The 18,878-nt window shown below is 38.7% G+C and overlaps 1 protein-coding gene across 1 annotated transcript in view; it reads left to right on the top strand.

The window, feature by feature from the left end:
* Positions 1-276: 276 nt before the first annotated feature.
* tnfrsf25 (TNF receptor superfamily member 25) overlaps positions 277-18,878 on the top strand; it is a 34,132-nt gene continuing 15,530 nt past the window's right edge. Inside the window, exons 1-2 of the mRNA XM_031906647.1 lie at positions 277-591; positions 18,613-18,823. Coding sequence (XP_031762507.1) covers positions 547-591; positions 18,613-18,823 — 256 coding nt within the window. The 5' untranslated portion in view covers positions 277-546. The remainder of the gene's footprint in view (positions 592-18,612; positions 18,824-18,878) is intronic.

The raw sequence follows: 18,878 nt of genomic DNA, 5'->3' as shown, positions 1-18,878 counted from the left end.
ATGTTCATTACATAAATTCCTTCTTGGCTGTGGATAAATCTATCATTGTGCTGTGCTGAATATCTAGAAACCAATTTGCTGGGTGGTCACCCAGTCTTTAGTAACTGACACCCATGTTTTCAGGTTTACAAGAAAGATTTGTCATCAAGCGGCTGTAAATGTCACCTAAGGAATAAACACATTAAAAAGAGAGGCGTTTCCAATTTCTACAAGAGAATGACGAAACTGTTGTTGTCACTTTTCTTCAGAGTGATTTGATTAGTAATCAGACGGTATTTTTTTTTCAGAAATGCTTTCTACTTGTGGTTAGGAGTACATCGCTCCCTCTACGACACATTTCCCCTTAGCGTGGGCCTGCTCTTTTCTGCCTACAGAGATGTGTGTCTCTTGCAGAAATCCTGGCATACACTAGCCCCCTCGTCCAACTTATGGTGCTTTAAGTTATCTGGAGAGTCTGACAGACTGTGCTTTGTGCTTTAGTTCTCATAATCAACTGACTAGGGCTGGAGAAACAGTGCTTTTCAAGCTGATATAAAGTCACACTGAATGCAAATAATGAAGAAATTCCTCTACCTCTTTCTCTTGAGCTGGGTAAGTTTTTTATGTTTGCGACAAATTATTCTGTAAATTTATAAAGAATTTCTCTTTGCTGCAATAACATTTACACTTCCTTTGCTGAGAGACTATAGGCAACAAATGTTCATGTGTGCATACAAATAAATATTGTTGGGACAATAATGAACCACATTCAAAGACTCTTGTAGCCTTACAGGAGAATTAGCAGTACAAAATCTATGCCCCTATGGTATCACAGCATGGTAGTGTTTATTTTCCATGATTTTGTAAATGTATTTGAAAGTGATAGTCCATTATAAATCCAACTTTTCACTCACTGCTATGTGACCATCATCAGCGTTGTGAAGTCAAAGACACCATGATTTTATGACACTGATGATGATGATGATGGCAAACCAGTACCAAAAGCCACACGTACCCTGTCAATGAGTAAAAGACCCATAGAGGGCTTATTCATATTATTTCTGTGATTGCAAGTGTTTGTAAAGATTGGCAAAATGAGTGCTCCTCTGTGTAATTTATATATAAAAAGGTTTTTAAAGATGTGTGGATACTTGGAAGAATATTTAACTGATTAATCTAGCACCCCATTTTTTATTTAAGTGCAGACACACACTGCATGTTTATATAGAAAAAGGCTTTTATATAGAAAAGTTTCATTTGTGCAGAATGTTGAACTCGATTGATGTCAGTTATTTCAAACTTTAAATACTATATAACTACTATGTATAAATACAGTTCTGTAGAAAAGATAGAGAGAAAGAAGAGTAGAGAAAGATAAAACATTTTTCATTTGATTAATGTGTCTTATAAAATATTAGAGTGGCTTTGGGTCTGATGCCCTACTAAGCACTAATAAGACTAAGCACTAATAAGAGAATACGTCAGGAGGCCCATCTATATGAATTCATATAGGGTGTCTACCCCAGCCTTACAATGCTATATAAAGAGTTGTCTATCCTATTTTATGCATTAAATGTGTTAATAAAATAAGGCACTCACATGTTTGGAGCTACTGTGGCTGATTTATAGACATAAGTGGTAAATTACACAAGTGGCACTGACAATTACCACCAAGCAAAATTTGTTTTTTATAGTCTACTATAAGTAAGAAAATAAAGGCAAAGATCTGGTTGCCATTGGCTACTGCACTTGTGCAATTGGCCAGCTATGGTTGTAACTGAGCACTACTTTGTTCAAAAGTTATAACTATTGAAAAGAATAATAGTAGGTTGTTGTTAGGTAGTGCTGAGTGCTAGGTAAAAAATCTGCAAGGAGGAACAGCCCTGTACTTACCAAGTGATGTAGGGCAGACGCTGAGACTTGAACCTGATGTGGGCTGTGCCCTGCAGCTAATGCTGCAAACCCAAGTGCAGTATGCACAGGGCAAAAAATAACCAATTTCAACCTTTTTTGTATTTTGCATGCTGCACTTTTGTTTACAAATGAGCCCTAATATTTTTCCTTTAACATACACAGAGAGAACTTCTTTTGCCCATGTATAAAATAGCCCTGGGCAAGACCTACAGTTAGTGCACGAACCTGCAATAATAGCGTTGGTGGTTACAGTTCCACAGCTTTAGAAACATGTAATTTGAAAAGAGAATATGCGTCATTTTTATAGAGAACAAAACGATTTTTCTTCATAAAACACAATGAAAACGTTACTGACACTTCTGCAAGCATTGTAAATACTTTCACTAATGCAAGATGAGAGATTAATAAAGCAACCAATTTCTCTCAGTGGCTTCTGTTGCACTGTCTGCTTTCTCTGCTGCACTTTCCCTAAGGGCTCAGCTTGCCCACTTACAAAAGAGAACATTTTACTACACTTAGGGGGCCATTTACAAACGCTTGGATTTTTGTTTTCCTATTCATATTTTTTTGGTGCACATTTTTTGAGATTTACTATGCTTATCATCATGTGGAAGTCAATAGAAAATCCTTGTTTGCTACGAAACTTGAGAGGTTTACAGATTTTGATGTGGTTTTTTTGTGCGACAATTCAAAATTCAAAAAAGTAGAGGTTTCAGTGCACCATTTCGACTTTTCTGCAAATTATTCCCACACAGACATTTTCAGTTTAGGCTTTTTAGTAAATGTCTGAAATTCATGGAAAGAGAAATGTTTTAGTAACTCTGCCCCTGAAACTTGCTGCAGAAGAACTTATCATGTTGGGCAAATCAGATATGAAACCACCTCTTCACCATCTCCATTCCCTTCTAGTAACATTATGTTACATTAACAAGGTGCTGTAAATACTGTTAACACTATAAATAACTGTGAATACTAGTGATGAGCCAATCTGTCCCATTTCGCTTCGCCAAAAAATTTGCGAATCTTTCAAAAGATTCACAAAACGCCGAAAAATTTGCGTTTTTGACACACGACAATTCTTTTAAAGAGAGACACAATTCTTTTTGGCACACGACAATTCTTTTGAAGAGAGACAATTCTTTTTGACGCGAGAGACATTTCTTTTGATGGGAGAGACAATATGTTTGATGCGCAACAATACATGATGCGCAACAATTCTTTCGATGCTCATGAAACATAGAAATTTGCCGTGAATCCACGCCTGCCCATCACTAGTGAATATTGATATATAGAGAATAGTGTGGCCCATATTGTAGAACATAAGGATATTTGAATTAATTAAGTTCCATGGTTATTTAAAAGCAGAAGGTTGCTATGTAAAATATATCCTTATAAATTGCGCTATGTGATGTCATTGTTACAAGACTCCAGTGGCGGATGAGACTTCCCCCTGCAAATGTTTTTCTGGTTCCTCTGCCATGCACACAAAATCCCACACCCATCCTCCTTATGGGACCCCTGTTTCCCCCTGCAGTCATGGGGTGTTCCCCCTGTATAGCTATGCCACTGCATGACTCACTAAACCATCAGGGAACTTCTTTGTGTCTTCTAATATCCTTATATTTAACAATATGGGCTACATTATTACCTACATACTCAGTCAGTACATCACCACCTTTATGGTTATTACAGCTCATTTTTTACCACAGGTAGATTCCCACAGCATTGGGAACTGCTGCGAGTAGCCCTGGGCTACACTTATAACCGTAAGTCTGTGGGTTCTCCAATTGCTGTGAATAGTATGTGATGGGCAGAGATCCAATATCAAACATGCTCATGTGCTGTCGGCCTTTTTAACAATTTTAACATATTTTTTTATTTCATGCATACAGCAGAGCATGTCTAAAATCTATGTCGGTAGGATGGCATAGTATGCTAAGTTGTGACCTACATAAAACTCGGCTTCCCATTGTGCAATAGATGCAAACGACTTGTCCCAGTTGTGGTTTATTTTACAATAAACAGTGAATATCCACATGCAACAATAACACTGGCAAATAATACCACAAAATCATAAGCAGAGTGAAAGCCTAAAGAGAACAGCAGGTACCACCATTGTACAGAAGCACAGTAGATAAGATACGGATTGGGACTGCACTGGGTCACAGGGACTTAAGGGATAAAACATGCCTGGAAGTAAAATAAAGGTGCGGGGTATGAATGGGGTGGGAGTCCACTATTTCCAATCTGTCTTTTAAAAACTGGCTCCACACATTTTTCTGTTCACCTGTCCCATATGGTGTAACTGAGTAAAAATAAGCCATGGATGCATATTAGGGATACCTGATGTAATTTGCTTGTTAAAACTATAAATATAATATAAAGCTATAAAGGTAGCCATACACATTGGCGAGGTTGCCAAAGGGGCAGATCTTCTCCCGATATGCCTACCTAAAGTGGGTGATATCAGTCTATTTAGATCATTTGACCTTAGGCGCCAATGGAGCGAGGATCGCATTAATAAACCGATTCGGTCCCTGATTCGAGATCTGGTGAATTTTAGGCCAGACGATTGTCTGGTAGGCCCATCAGGGGTGACCATACACGGGCAGATAAGCTGTTGAATCAGTCTAAAGGACCCAATTTAGCAGCTGAAATCTGCCCGTATATGGCCAGTTTGCGGCAGGCCCAGGGCAAAGATTCCATAAGTGAACCCTGTATGTTATCTCCAGATTCTGCTCATAGCACCCCGCACCAATCACCCCCAGTATCAATTGAATATCATTGTTATTCCTATCAAAAGTCTACACAAAAACAAATATCATATAATAGTAATACTATTACATTTTTATTTTGTTTTTAATGAAAAATAGTTCTTAACTACCTTTGCCTTCTAATCTACTGTATGTAATTTTGTGTCCCCATTATTAATACTACAATCAAGTATAATTTTTAGTGGCTGGGCGAATTAATAAATCAACTATTTAACAACCCTAAAGGTAGTCATACACAAGCCGATTTTTAACTTTCAAACGACCGATTCCAGAACAATCTGAAATCTAATATCGTTAACTTATCGTATAGTTGATGGTGTGCAAACGATCGTCAGGCCACTAATCAGCCCAGCATTATCTGGCAAAAAATTGATCAGATGGGTTTAATAATTTTTGTCATTCAGTGATAAAATCTGCCAGTTGGTGTGAGTGCCAGACATTTGTCATTGAACGATTGTTCTCTACGCATGTCATGACTGCCACCGGAAGTCAATGAATATATACTGAAGTACACAAAAGTTCTTTGTGGAACCTTAATTTGCTTATTGCAGGGTTCGCTCGTATGTGAACACTATATATTACATAACCTTTAATAAAACATGTTTTTTGGATAGTGCAGCAAGTTGCAACTATTTCCAAAATGCTGGTAAAACTCCCCAGAACTACTGGTAGAGACACACACACTGTATGGCACACACAGGGGCATGGAGCAGGCAGGAGTATGGCACACACAGAGCATAGGTCAGTCTGCCTGAGGTCTTTCTGAATTTTACATCAACGATACAATGACATCTTTTCAAATAATTGTTGTCCATGGATGGCATATCGTATGGCAAACCAAAACGATCGTATACCGATTAGATCGTTCATCAAGTGAATTCTGCTCATGTATGGCCACCTTAAGTCATAATTTGCGTAGGGTCTGCTGCTGTATGCCTGCATTTTTTAGGCGGGCAGAAGTAAGTTGATCCACTCCTATAAGCTCTTGTGTCTACTTGCAATGAAAGACACAGCGGCAGCCTGAGTGCAGCTATATGGAGCAGAGAATGGCCGAAAATGCATGCTTTGTGGCTGCATAAAATTGACACTGTGTCTGTCAGTGTAGCTACATGGAGATGCAGATGAAAACCGATCCACTTTTCTCTCCTGTCTACAAAACACAGGCAGATAGAAGCAGTCCCTATGCAACCTTTGACTTTGCCCTCACTATCCACCTGCGTTAATGTATTTATAAAGTTAGTCCGTTGCCTTTTCTTGCTGTTTATCTACTTCCCTTTCTGCAAAGAGGAGCTTTGTTTCCTGACTATGCTTTGCATTGTATTTCCTTCTGTATTTTTTTTCTTTTTTAAATCCTTGAAGCATATAGAAGTGTAATGGTTATTATGCTGAATCTGACTCAGACTAGTAGAATCTTTACAGGGGAGGGGGGACAATACCTTACATAACAAAATGATGGGCTGCTTGACATAACTGACCAGACCCTTAGTCCTTGACTCATCTGCTAAACCAAGCCCCCATACTTGACAGAGAGTAGATATACACTTATTTTACAAAAGCAATGTCCAGAATCCCAGCATAAATGCATTTATTTAAAATGTTGTATGAGATGCAACTTGCACCTGATTCATCAATATAGATGCAGAACTTACTCCTGTTTGGTACATCAGCAAGTTGAGGCTGCGTCAAAATGGGCATCCCAGGGCATGCAAAATCTATACTGACTTTACATGTGATTCTACTGGTGCAATCTGTGCTCCTACAAAAAGGAAACCCTGAAATTACTTGCTGCACCCCATGTACATCCCTTTGCCAGAGCCTCTTGGATAGAACAAACACTGTAGGCGATCTATTAAAGAGGGTCTCTGCCCTCTGAAATGGAGTGCAGAGATCTGTACGTACGTACGTATGTATGTATAACATTATTTATAAAGTGCTGCAAGTAATCTCTCTAGCATGGCTGCCAGTTAAGCAAAGAATAGCATAAATAAATGCATTTATGCTGGGATTCAGTACAATCTTACAATATACACAATTGCACACAGGGAGGACAAGTGTTGTAATAAATACAATAAATAGGCATAAATACACAGAGATTAAGTGCCAGTGGTATGGGACACAGTAGGAAGTCCCTGTCCCATAGGTAACAGCTGAGCTTTTTCTTAAAGAGAGTTAGCGAGTTTTCCCTACGGAGGGATTCAGGGATAGAGTTCCAGAGGTAAGGAGCAGCGAGATAGAAAGGTTTAAGATGAGAGAGCGCAGTGCGTGTGGCTGGTGTAACAAGACAGGGGCTTAAAGAGGAGCAGGAACCAGGAACATGCAGGAAGGCCAGTGAAGGATTGTAGTGAGGAGCTGAGGAATGTTAGCAGAAGGAATTTTTATGCTATCCTTTGCTTAACTGGCAGCCATGCTAGAGAAATTATTTGGGGCTGAGGAGAGAGCAGGAGGATCCTGGCAGCTGAGTTTCAGACTGATTGCAGAAGAGAGACTAAACAGAGAGATAAGAAGGCTGATTCACTAACGGTCGATAAGTTTTATCGCACGTTTTTTTGCGTTAAAATTGATGCAAAAAAATGCGCGGTTCGCTATTAACGCATGCGTTGCGTTGCATATCTTGTGCGTTAATTTTCGCGCTACCGCATGCGTTTATTTTAATGCATGCGTTAATTTGCGCGCCGAAATAATACTAACGCATGATTCACAAACACTTAGATGCGCTAAATATCGCATTTGTCTGTGCGAAAATTAACATCTACTTGAGGCAGGCGGTAATTATAGAAAAGTACAGTTCATGAGCTTTTGGCAACACAATATGGACTTTGCAGTGGGATTTATTCAAGTCTGTGTTGGCCCTAGAGTGATGTAGCCTCCAGTTTGCAGGGAAATGGTCATTTTCATAAAAGTAGTTTTACAAAAGTAATGCCGTGCATGGCTAATATGGCGTGCGTTTTTTCGCACGCGGCAACTATTTGCGTTGATTAGCACGTGTTCCGTCGAATACCGCACAAAAATAGTCTCCGCGACTTAAATAACGCAAGCAGAATCGCGTCTAAATTAATGCAAGTATGCTTTTAGTGAATCGTGCGCTAAGACGCAAAAAATTAGACGCGATAAAAATTTTTAACGCATGCTATAAATAGCGCACGTTTTAACCCACTTTAGTGAATCAACCCTAAGGTCTCCTAAAGAGAGAGCATATTGTTTCATGAAATGGGCGACAATATTTGCTGCAGAAAAAATTTGCTGTGCGACAAAAAAATTCTTGCTCATGGCAAAAAAATTGTCATGTGCGTAAAAAAATTAAGCGCGGCAAGAAAATTGTTGCACGCAACAATTTTTTGGGACGTGCAACATTTTTGCCATTTCACTAATTTTTCACCGTTTAGAGAATCTTTCGGAAGATTTGCAAATTTTCTAGCAAAGCAAAACGGGACAGATTCGCTCATCACTAATCACAACCAGTCAGATATTTGCCATTAGTAAAAGCTAATGGCTGATTGCTTGCTATAGTATACTGGACTGTAGCAACCTTGACTCAATTTACTACACAAAAAACAGGATAAGATTTTTCCCTTATCGCAGCACAGTTGCTATGTTTATGCATCATAGCACAAAGAGCTGCCACTGTAATTTGGTTTAGGGTACTATTACTTGTAATAAAACTCAGCGGGGGACTTGGCATATCATTTTATTCCAGGGTTTATGTGAGACTACTGGAATGAGCCTGCGGTAAGCTTTACTCACATTTACCTAGGGGGAGGGCACGCTTAGCCACAGTGTGAGTCAAAACCACTAAAGCACATAGCAAAATGAAAGTCAGCAATAAATGTGATGAGGCCCTGCACACACTGCATATACAGAGTACAGAAGAACATGAAGAAATGATTATTATTAGGTATATTGTTGTGTGTAAACGTTCTGCACCTAATAATAATTTGTACAGAGTGTAAATGCTAACAAATAGTTATTGTTAGGCACAGGGCATTTACAACAACAATGAAACAATATCCAACAATGTTTGTGACGAGCTTTAATATAAGTCATAATGTAGAAATAAACGCAATGTTTCCTGTCTGGGTTGGCACAGGTTACATAATAACTAGCGATGTTTTAGAATGGACTACCATATGTGCAATTTCAGTGTGATTATTCACAGAAAATTATATATTGCTTTCCTATTATCAACATATGAATAAGGATTACTCATTAATCTGCAATTGTCTGGTACATAATTTATCACAAAGTCACAATTTTCATCAAGAAATGCTGGCATGAATCAGCTCACATTCACAGTCAAATAACAGTATTAAAACCCGAAAGCATATGGACAGCAACTCCCTTAACTTGGTCTGTACACATCGATGATTAAATTCATTGCTTCACTGGTTATTTCCCAACTCATTTGAGCTATGAATCAGCCACAACCTGGAATTTTGAAAAAATAAGTATGTCCTGAGTGCGTAGTTATACACTCATGCCTTTTGAGAGGTGCATATACTTTATAATAGAATCCTGGAATTACCAGCAGGTCCAGGCAGACTGTAATTCTAGGCTTCCCTTCAGTCAATATGTGCACAGGCCCAGGCCCAGACTGGCAATCTGTGGGCTCTGGCAAATGCCAGAGAAGCTGCTGTAAGATGCCACAGACAGACACAATTTATTGGGCTGGTGAAGCTGTTTGGGCCTCTGTGTTCTTAAAATGCCAGGGCCTCTTTTAAGCCTCAGTCAAGAACTGCACTGGCCCTTAGTTTATCAGGGCAGGCTCAAGGGGCACATTGGTGCTCACCACACAAGGTAAAGAAGAACGTAAGAGCATAAGTACCTTTTTGAATAGCATCAATTTATGCTCAGTTTTCATTTTACATTTTGCACTCATGTTGGTAGATAAATGCTTTTTTCAAAATGATCACATACCTAGGCAACAGGCAAATATCTAAAAGTGACTGATCACTAATTCCAAACTAACAAGCGAGCAGCAGGCTGGTATAGCACATGGATTTATGACATCCCTCTGTGCAGACTGTGAATTAACTTAGGGGGATGTTCAGGTTCCTACTTTGCTTTTTATATTCATCTGCATGCAGCTGGCCACGTAAAGAAACATCAGCAAAAAGCATAAATGGTCTTAATGTTTATGACGCAGTGAATGTTTGATACACAATTATAATGGCTTGCCAAAAGATGGCACCTTTTTTTCTGCAAAACGACATTAGGAAATGTTATTACATGCACTGTGCCTGTAAAAAATGAATCTTTTTCCTCTGGTGGATGAAATATGATGGGCATATCAAATATATTAGGGCTCGTTTACACCCGCAATGGGCAACTTGCACTAAGTTGCGCCTAAAACTACCATTAAAGATGCTTGTGCCGAAATGCACTCTTGGTACCTGCTTTGTTGCACTCTGTGCCGCTTAGGCCTTCCTTCCGAATTGGGCACTGCTGCGACTATTGACACAGGGAAGCCCTGGAGCTACCGCCACCTCCAGACCAGGCCAGAGCTCCAGGGTTCCCAAAGCACCCTTCCTCAATAGGTGCAGTGCCCTTGTGCCTAAATGCCTGTTTGCATCCGTAATGACACTTGCATTCTGGGAAAAACAACTACATTGTGGGAAAAAACATGTGCACAGAGAAAAAAATTCACACTGCATATACTTTTTTGTTATAGTCGCCCCAAAAAAAGATAAAAGGAATTGTAATCAATAACAACTTGATAAATGCACTGTTGTTTTATACGGCAATGTCTTGTGATATGTGGTGTATTTTGTTGCAGTATAATAAATAGGCATTGTCTGGCATTGGTGTCAGTTATTTAGGGTAGTAGTTATTGGGTAGTATATATGTAATATAAATGTCACAATATAAGACGATATTAGTCGATAATACACATTAGTACATGGCAGCTCCAAACCAATGCAATTTGCATCAGAATTTAACAATCAGCCCTACAGCACCAGCTTATATGACAGGCCAACACTTATTTTCTGCTTGATAATTGGCTACGACCCCTAAGCTTAGCTTCTCACAAGCTGCCCAGAGCCCACTGAGCATGTGAGTGTCACTGACATTCCAAACAAATTCCATGATAGGGAGCTCTTGTGACAACTTTAAGGCCTGGATAATTACTACTATAGAGATGCTTTAGGCTGTTGCGGTAATTTTAGTATATAAAATATAGCCGTATTCATTTTTAGGGTTTAGGGCTCTGGTACACGGGGAGATTAGTCGCCCGCGGCAAAACTCCCTGCTCGCGGGCGACTAATCTCCCCGAGTTGCCTTCCCCCTGCCATCCCACCGGCGAACATGTAAGTCGCCGGCGGGATGGCAGACGCGGCGGGGCGATTTCGAGAAATCGCTGAAAAAGCCTCGCGTGTCTTTTTCGGCGATTTGCGCGAAATCGCGCCGCCGCGTCTGCCATCCCGCCGGCGACTTACATGTTCGCCGGTGGGATGGCAGGGGGAAGGCAACTCGGGGAGATTAGTCGCCCGCGAGCAGGGAGTTTTGCCGCGGGCGACTAATCTCCCCGTGTACCAGAGCCCTTAGATCTTCTTTAACACATGCTGCTGTTCAGTTATAGATTGAGCTTTAGACTTTTTAGTTGAACAGCTCATTTGAAACCTATATCCGTATGCAGTCATTTATAGAGAAAATGTAAACTCCTCAGCAGGATATCATTTTATCAGGTTTCTTATGAAAATCAGCCAGTTCTCAGCATCTTTATTTCCTGGGGACAGAATCGTGGTTAATCACTTTTCCTGTAATTATATACTGGTAGATAAAACTAAAACCAAGAGCAGTGTCAGCACAAGAACTATTCATAGGGCACGTTGGGGTTTTATGGGTGAACCGAGACAAACAAATCCAATATGTTTTCAAGGTTAAAAGACACAGTACTGATACTCATGCCATTCACAGGGGACACATTCAGGAGCCTGTGGCAAAACAGTATTGCAAGGGAGGAGGGCATTGCATCTATATTTCATTGTAGGATCTCACTGCACAAAATTAAAATGTTATCTAAAGTACTGGCCAAATGACTCATTAAAGTGATAACCACTTTAGTTGAACCTGACCAAATCTACTTTAATCTTAAACTTTAATTTTAGGAGACTTTTCATTAATCTGCAAATCACTCACGAGAACCCAGGCTCCAGGCTGGTAGTGTCCTTGGATATCGCGTGGCCATGCCTCTGGGAAGTTCTTACTATGGGCTTTGGCCCAGCCTTTTACTAAATGGATCAAACTAATGTATAGAGAACCAAAAGCTACAGTTAGGGGCACATTTACTAATCCACGAATGTCCGAAAAGCGTCCGAATGCGTTTTTTTCGTAATGATCGGTACTTTGCGACTTTTTCGCAAATTGTCGCAACTTTTTCGAGCTCTCAATACGAAAGTTGCGACAATTCACGAAAGTCATAATGGCAATGAAAAAGTCGGGACAATTCACGAAATTTGTAATGGCTATGAAAAAGTCGCGACAATTTGCGCAAGTCGTACCGGTTACGAAAAAGTCGTGACAATTTACGGGAAAGTCGTAACGGCGATGAAAAAATCGCAAAAAATACAAAAAAGTTGCAAAATGTTCGTTTCCAATCCGATTTTTTCGGATTCGGATTCGTGAATTAGTAAATCAGCCCCTTAGAGTAAATGGGATCCTATCCCCCACATTTACACTTACCCGTGGCACCCGTCAGGGCTGCCCCCTCCCCCACTCCTCCTTGCACTTGCTATTGAGCCCATGGCAATTGCAACCAGGCACTCCCAACAAGTCAAAGGCCTTATATATAAAATGATGGAGGAAAAGATTTCCCTATATGCAGATGATACATTACTATATCACGCTGACCCCCACAATTCATTCACAACAGTGCTACGAATAATCAAATGTTTTGGTATGTTCTCGGGCCTCCAAATTAACTGGGAAAAATCTATTATCTTTCCCCTGGATGAACAAGTACCACAGATGACAGACCCAGAATGTACTCTTAAAATTCCTAAATTAAGATTTAGGAATCCATATCCATAAAGATCCAGCCCTTTTCCTTCAGCACAACCTCTATCCACTTCATAACAAATGGGGTTTTCCGTATAAGGGATCTTTCTGTAATTTGGATCTCCATACCTTAAGTCAAGTAAAAGCTTATTTAAACATTAAATAAATTCAATAGAATTGTTTTGCTGCCAATAAGGATTAATTGTATCTTAGTGGGGATTAAGTACAAGGTGCTGTTTTATTATTACAGAGAAAAAGGAAATCATTTGTAAAAATGATTTGCTTATAATGGAATCTATAGGAGATCGCCTTCCTGTAATTTAAAACTTTCTGGATAACAGGTTTCCGGATAAGGAATCCCATTCCTGTAGTGGGATCCTAGGGTAGGACAGATTTTCATATTTCTTTAAGCTCTCTAAACTAATTTAATTTTTTGATCTAACAAAGCGACATGTAAATTGATGTTCTGGCTAAGAGAAAACTCGGGGGCATTTGTACTACTGTCTATAGCTACTTCCTGCCTGCCCAGGTCCCCTTGTCTGAGGTCATGCATGAAATAATACCACATCCTCCTGAGACACTAAGGCAGGTTCCAAGCCTTTCTATGATACATCATGTAAGGCTTATGGGGTATTTAGTACTGTAAACCTATTTTTAGTACTCCACCCCACATACATATTGGTTAGAGTAACTGAATGCATATCATTGTATCAGTCTTTGTCTGAATGTAGTTTTTGTGTTTCAGGGATAACCAACCTATTTTTCTTTAGTTGTTGTCAAAGCTTGTTGCTTGTTATGTGGGGTGAGGGGTTAAAGTTGGAGCATGAATTGTTGGGTCAGAACTATATTTTGTACCATTGGTCCATTAAAATCAAAGTTATGTTATTGTTCTGTGTGCCATGTATAAAAAAAGGAGCTAGAATGGAGATGCAATGTACCTGTTGTTGCTTCTGGGTAAACAGTTAGACCAATGGTACTGGGGGCCACCCCGAGTATTTTGTCATCAAAGAAATGTTTAGCTCTGTGGCAGCTGCCTAACACACCGATGGCTGTGCTTTCAGGCAATTACCATTCAAGGCTCCTTTGAGAGTTTTGCTCCATGCCAACAGATCTACAAAATGACCAGTTACATATAATCTCAAAATGGCCCGTGTGCCATTGCCCTAATGCTGGTTACAGCGTGTATGTGGCTTTATATGACAGTGGGCAGACTTATGGTGAGTGTTATATGGAGCTTATTCTTGCCTTTTCAGTCAAATTAGTGACTTTTTAAAGGATCTCCTTTCCTTGTAGGGCTTTTGGTGCCAGATGAATATGTATTATATAAAATATCACTGAATGAAGTAGCCTTGGTGAGATAACAGAGAAAAGATGGCAGAATGCCTTTGAGCTGCTAGAAAATTGAGTTTGGTGTCCTTTAATTAATAAGCTAAAACAAAGAGAACCACTATCCACAATACAATGTTTGGTTTTACTAGTTCACAAAAGTAAATGCCTTGGTTGTTGCCATAGTTACTGAAGCACTTCTTACCAGAAGCTGCTCTTGGGTTTCTCATGTGGTTTTTCTCTTTCCGGGAGTGTTCTACTCAGCTTTCCCTGTAGGCTGACTTCCCTGAACTTCACAAACTTGCTAAAGCAGCAGATTTTCTTTAACTTCTAGTTTTATTTCATTTTTTTATGTTCCATTTTAAGGAAGGGAAATGACATCAGCATAACGTAGAACATTAAGTAGGACTTTTGTGCAGGATAAAAAGAGCAGAAATTAGTAAGGAAAATACTCATTTGCAGACAATTGCATGTAGAGCGACCTACAGTGAGTTCATTTCTATTTGTTCATCACATCCCAGAAGCAAAGTTAATTTACCAGCTGCCATTTTCCCATCAGCCACTTTGAGTTCTCCAGTTTGATACCTGATAAAAATCACTTATTTATTAAAATAAGGGCTTGTTAGAAAAATTGTAAACCCTCAAAAGTAATGGTAAAATCATGAATTCTTCAGAGCACTCTTGAAATTTACATGAATCATTTTTTTTTCTAGATATTAGCAGTTTTACACTTAGAAAATAAATTCCATTTCAGTGGTCAGTTCTAAGCACAACAACATCATAAGACTTTCCTCTTCTCACTAACTTTCTGATTTTCTGCAGACTGTCAGGTAAGATAATTGAACAGTAGATGGCGCTGTTGCTTCAAATTCACAGGGAGATAAAGGAATTATGTTACTGCTGCTAGCCAGATTGATAAATACCCTCATTTAAATGTCCGAAAGGTTGTGGAGCCAATCAATCAGCTTGAAAATCACTTTAATGTCTGAAACACAGATATATAGATATATATAATATACTGTATATAATGTATATGTCCACGAAGTTCAGCTTTCAGATAATTCCTACCTCCCCAATTGAGTCCCACAGTAAAATCATTTTTGCCCTCCTAAACTTTGGGAATAAGGTATTTTCCTACATATTTTAAAACAGCTACTTTCCTGAAAAAATCACAGCTATCACCCGATCAGCTTCTCTTTAATGCTCCAGTAGATGTGAAATAATTACTATTTATTAACTACAATATTACAATGCTGCACGTCTTGAAGAAATAGTTACGTCACACAGAATGAATTTGCCTTTAATTCTGCTTTTTGGGTTTTCCTACTTATATATTATATATATTATAGTGAGAAAATAATAAAACCCACTTTGAGAAATATGATTCATCCACTTGATTAATGCTCACATTAATGACCATTCACTTTTACATATTTCGCTGAATTTAAAGGATAAGTAAACCTTTAAAAATAAAATGTAAATTGCAGAAATGCTTAGCAAAGCACCCTGAACAAATGTTCATATTATTATTTTTCAAGGTTTACTTATCCTTTATATTACTGAATTGTTTGAAAACATAGAAGCAAATCCATTGCCTTTATTTATAGGTTTAAACTTCAAGGTTGGCTTTATTTATAGGTTTCAAATACAATGTTTCCATCGCTACAGACTTTATAACCTGCTATAAATTCCTTACTTTAGTGAAAGTGGCAGTTTGGTGTTAGGTGCACAGACTTGGAACAGCACTACTACGCAACAAAGTGACTTGAACTGAAGCCCTAGCCCATAGCTGAATCGTTTTATTCTCCCTTAGGTTTCCATTAAGACCCTGTAATAGTGGTTGTTGTTATTAGAAAAGCTTCATATTAGAATACAAATGTGAGTATTTATAACTGGGTGTATGAATGCATTACGCTCACGTAAATAACGGCAACTCTAGATTCTACAGTGAATGGCTTGCATTAGACACAAACTAGCCATTACCTGCTCAGCTCTGCTACTAAATTCATATCTTGTACTGATTCAGTCTAATACAATGAATACAATTCACACAAATTTGATTCAGTGTTAATCAGGGTCCATCACCATTTTATTTCATAATTTATAAAACAAAATAGACATTTCTACTGAAGTGACACATATTTATATGGGCTTATTTATCAATTTTCGAGCTTGTTTTTCTAAATCGAATAAGCTTGAATATCTTCAATTGAAAATATGGCTTAGCTTTGCCTAGAACAATTCCCATTGACTTCTATAGAAATTTGCAAGGTGTGAGATGGCGAAGTTTTACATTTGATTTTTTTGGATCCATTGTATTTTCGTATTAAAATAATAGTCATTATTTCAACTTAGCACCTTTTATGCCCCTTTGGCATTGTGGGTAGCAATGTAAACTGTTAAAACTAGGAATGCACTTCTCTTTCACCATTATTGGAAATGATTAAAATAAACACGTTGATAGCAGCATTAAGATTTTGCACGCACCCTATGTGGACAGCTATTAGGCTGCTAGAACAGTATCAGGTGGTCATGATCATTTATCCCCTGGCTGAGGATCCACTCGGTGTCACATTGGCCCTGGAAAGAATGATATTTACAACCTCCCCTATGCATTTACTGGTTATCTGTTCAAAAGCAATCACATTATTGGTTGCTATTGTTTACTACTCCTGGGTAAACTTAGTGCCTATTATTACATATGGGTAAGTTCATGTCAAAGGGCCCTGATGATATATATACTAAATGCTGGCAAGCTGGCAATAGCTCATTTTGCCAAGCTCTGCCTCTAGCAATTGTAAAAAAAAGCCATATATTTTTTAGGGATCAGTAAGACACAGTGCTAATAATACATAAAAGCACTGGTGTTCAGTGTCAGACAGGGAACCCAGGGGCCCACCAAAAAACCTTAGACCCTAGGCCCACTTTCCCAATTATTTTTCCTTCTTTACTCACCCAATCTCTTAATTCTCCTAGTCTCTTTATTTACCTGCTAGCTTCTATTCTTCCATCTATTTCTCCTCTTTGTTCTCATTCAGAAATAGGTAATGACCATGAAATAGTCTTAACAGACAAAGGCAAGAGAACCCACTTACACCTGGGCCCATGGGGAGTTTTCCTGCTATCCTGGTGGGCCAGTCCGACACTGCTGGAGTTTGATGATACCCGATGGTCATTTTTGCTGCTGGCAGTCTGCATATCAGACCCTGTTCCCCATACAGAGCTGTTTATGTTTTATTGTCAAAGTGTAAAAAAATCAAAACAGCAAGTGACCTGCTTTACATACATGTACTCCCTTTATTAGCAGTCATTATAAGAAATGTAAGTTGCCCACACAGTGTGATGCTTTTCTATTTACATTCACAAGAAGTGGAAATTGAAACCAAAAAGATTCCATTCGTAGAGGTAAGTCGAGTAATAACTTTTCGCAGTATTAGAGGAGATCTAAGCCCCTCACAAATTAATTAATGTAAACTTATTTCTCGGAACACTCTTGCAATTTAATTTTCTATTTAAATGTGGAATACCAGGCTTTTAGCTCTAAGAATTGGCACCAGTTTGCAAAAATGAAAAACCAATTTGGTAGCATAGTAAATACTGTAACTTTCTATTCAATTACTTCTAGGGCTGTTGTCTTCAAAAAAATCCACCAATGGCAAAACGCGGAAATTCGCTGCAAATCCATACCTGCCGAATTATTTTGCCCATCACTAGTCCTTATTTACTAACATAGTACAGATGTGCTACAATGTACTAATTAGAAAATGAATACTAAGATCTCATTGGTTGCTGGGTAACTGTATTTTATCACCTACTGTATCTTAGTAAATTAGCCCCTGTTTCCTTGTCTGGCATAAATATAACTCAATTGGATCAAGTCTGTTTTTATAGCACATGCTAAAAACTTCTGTTTAATTGTTCAAATTGTGGATTAACCCCACCCACTGTCTTTGCTGTAGGAACCCAATGAGAAGCAGTGTATTTGCCAAACTGGGTGTGGGGCTGATTTTGATCATGACAATATCTTCCTTTTTAAGTATGTTTGAAATTGGCCACAACTGAAGAACATGTATGTGGACACACGTGGGGGCAGATTCACGTACGAGTTTGAATCCCGAAATGGGTAAAATTCGGATTAGATACGATAATTTCTGATGATCGGAAATGTCAAGAATAGGCTTATGGAAAAATCGTAACAGTGACGATATTGGCAATCCGAAAGACACAAAATTTTCGCATCCAAGCGATCGTAAACGGCGGGAAAACCTTTCTGACTTTGATCCTTCTGTGCACAGATTTTGTGACAAATACGATTTTGTCGCACAAATTGTCTCGCAATTAATGAAAAAGTCACAAAAAATACACACAGTACAAAAACTTGTGCCCCATGATGTGTTGTATACATGAAATATTTTGTGTCAACTTTGGCCCACACAGAGGGATTCTGGACAAACACTGCAGAAAAATGGGCAGTTTTTAGCATATTGCAATCAGCACTAGATTTTTTAGTTTTTAGTTGTCCCAAGCAATTTTGATCAGTCCGATCAGATCCATTAAATTCTATGAAAAATAATTCAAATGATTCAAAAGCAGCAGTTATTTTTAAAATGTACCTTTTTCTCAATAGGCTGTTATAGCTGAATCGATAACCCACACAAGTGCAAGTAACCAAGACCAGGATAATACAGTGGAGTTTTATTTGAACAATACAAACATGCATTGGAAAAGCCTAAGAAAAATGAACAGAGCTAAAAGATCTTCCGCAGGATCATGCAGTGGGAACGCCAGTTTGTTTTATGATCAAGCTGTAAGGTATTGCTGTAAAAAGTGCCCAGCAGGTGAGTACTGAGAAACAAATATGCCTGGCTGATCTAGAGATCTATATAACTGCTG

Source organism: Xenopus tropicalis, chromosome 7 (assembly GCF_000004195.4).
Source record: "Xenopus tropicalis strain Nigerian chromosome 7, UCB_Xtro_10.0, whole genome shotgun sequence".
NCBI lineage: Eukaryota > Metazoa > Chordata > Amphibia > Anura > Pipidae > Xenopus > Xenopus tropicalis.
This window is presented reverse-complemented; position numbering and strand designations above follow the sequence as displayed.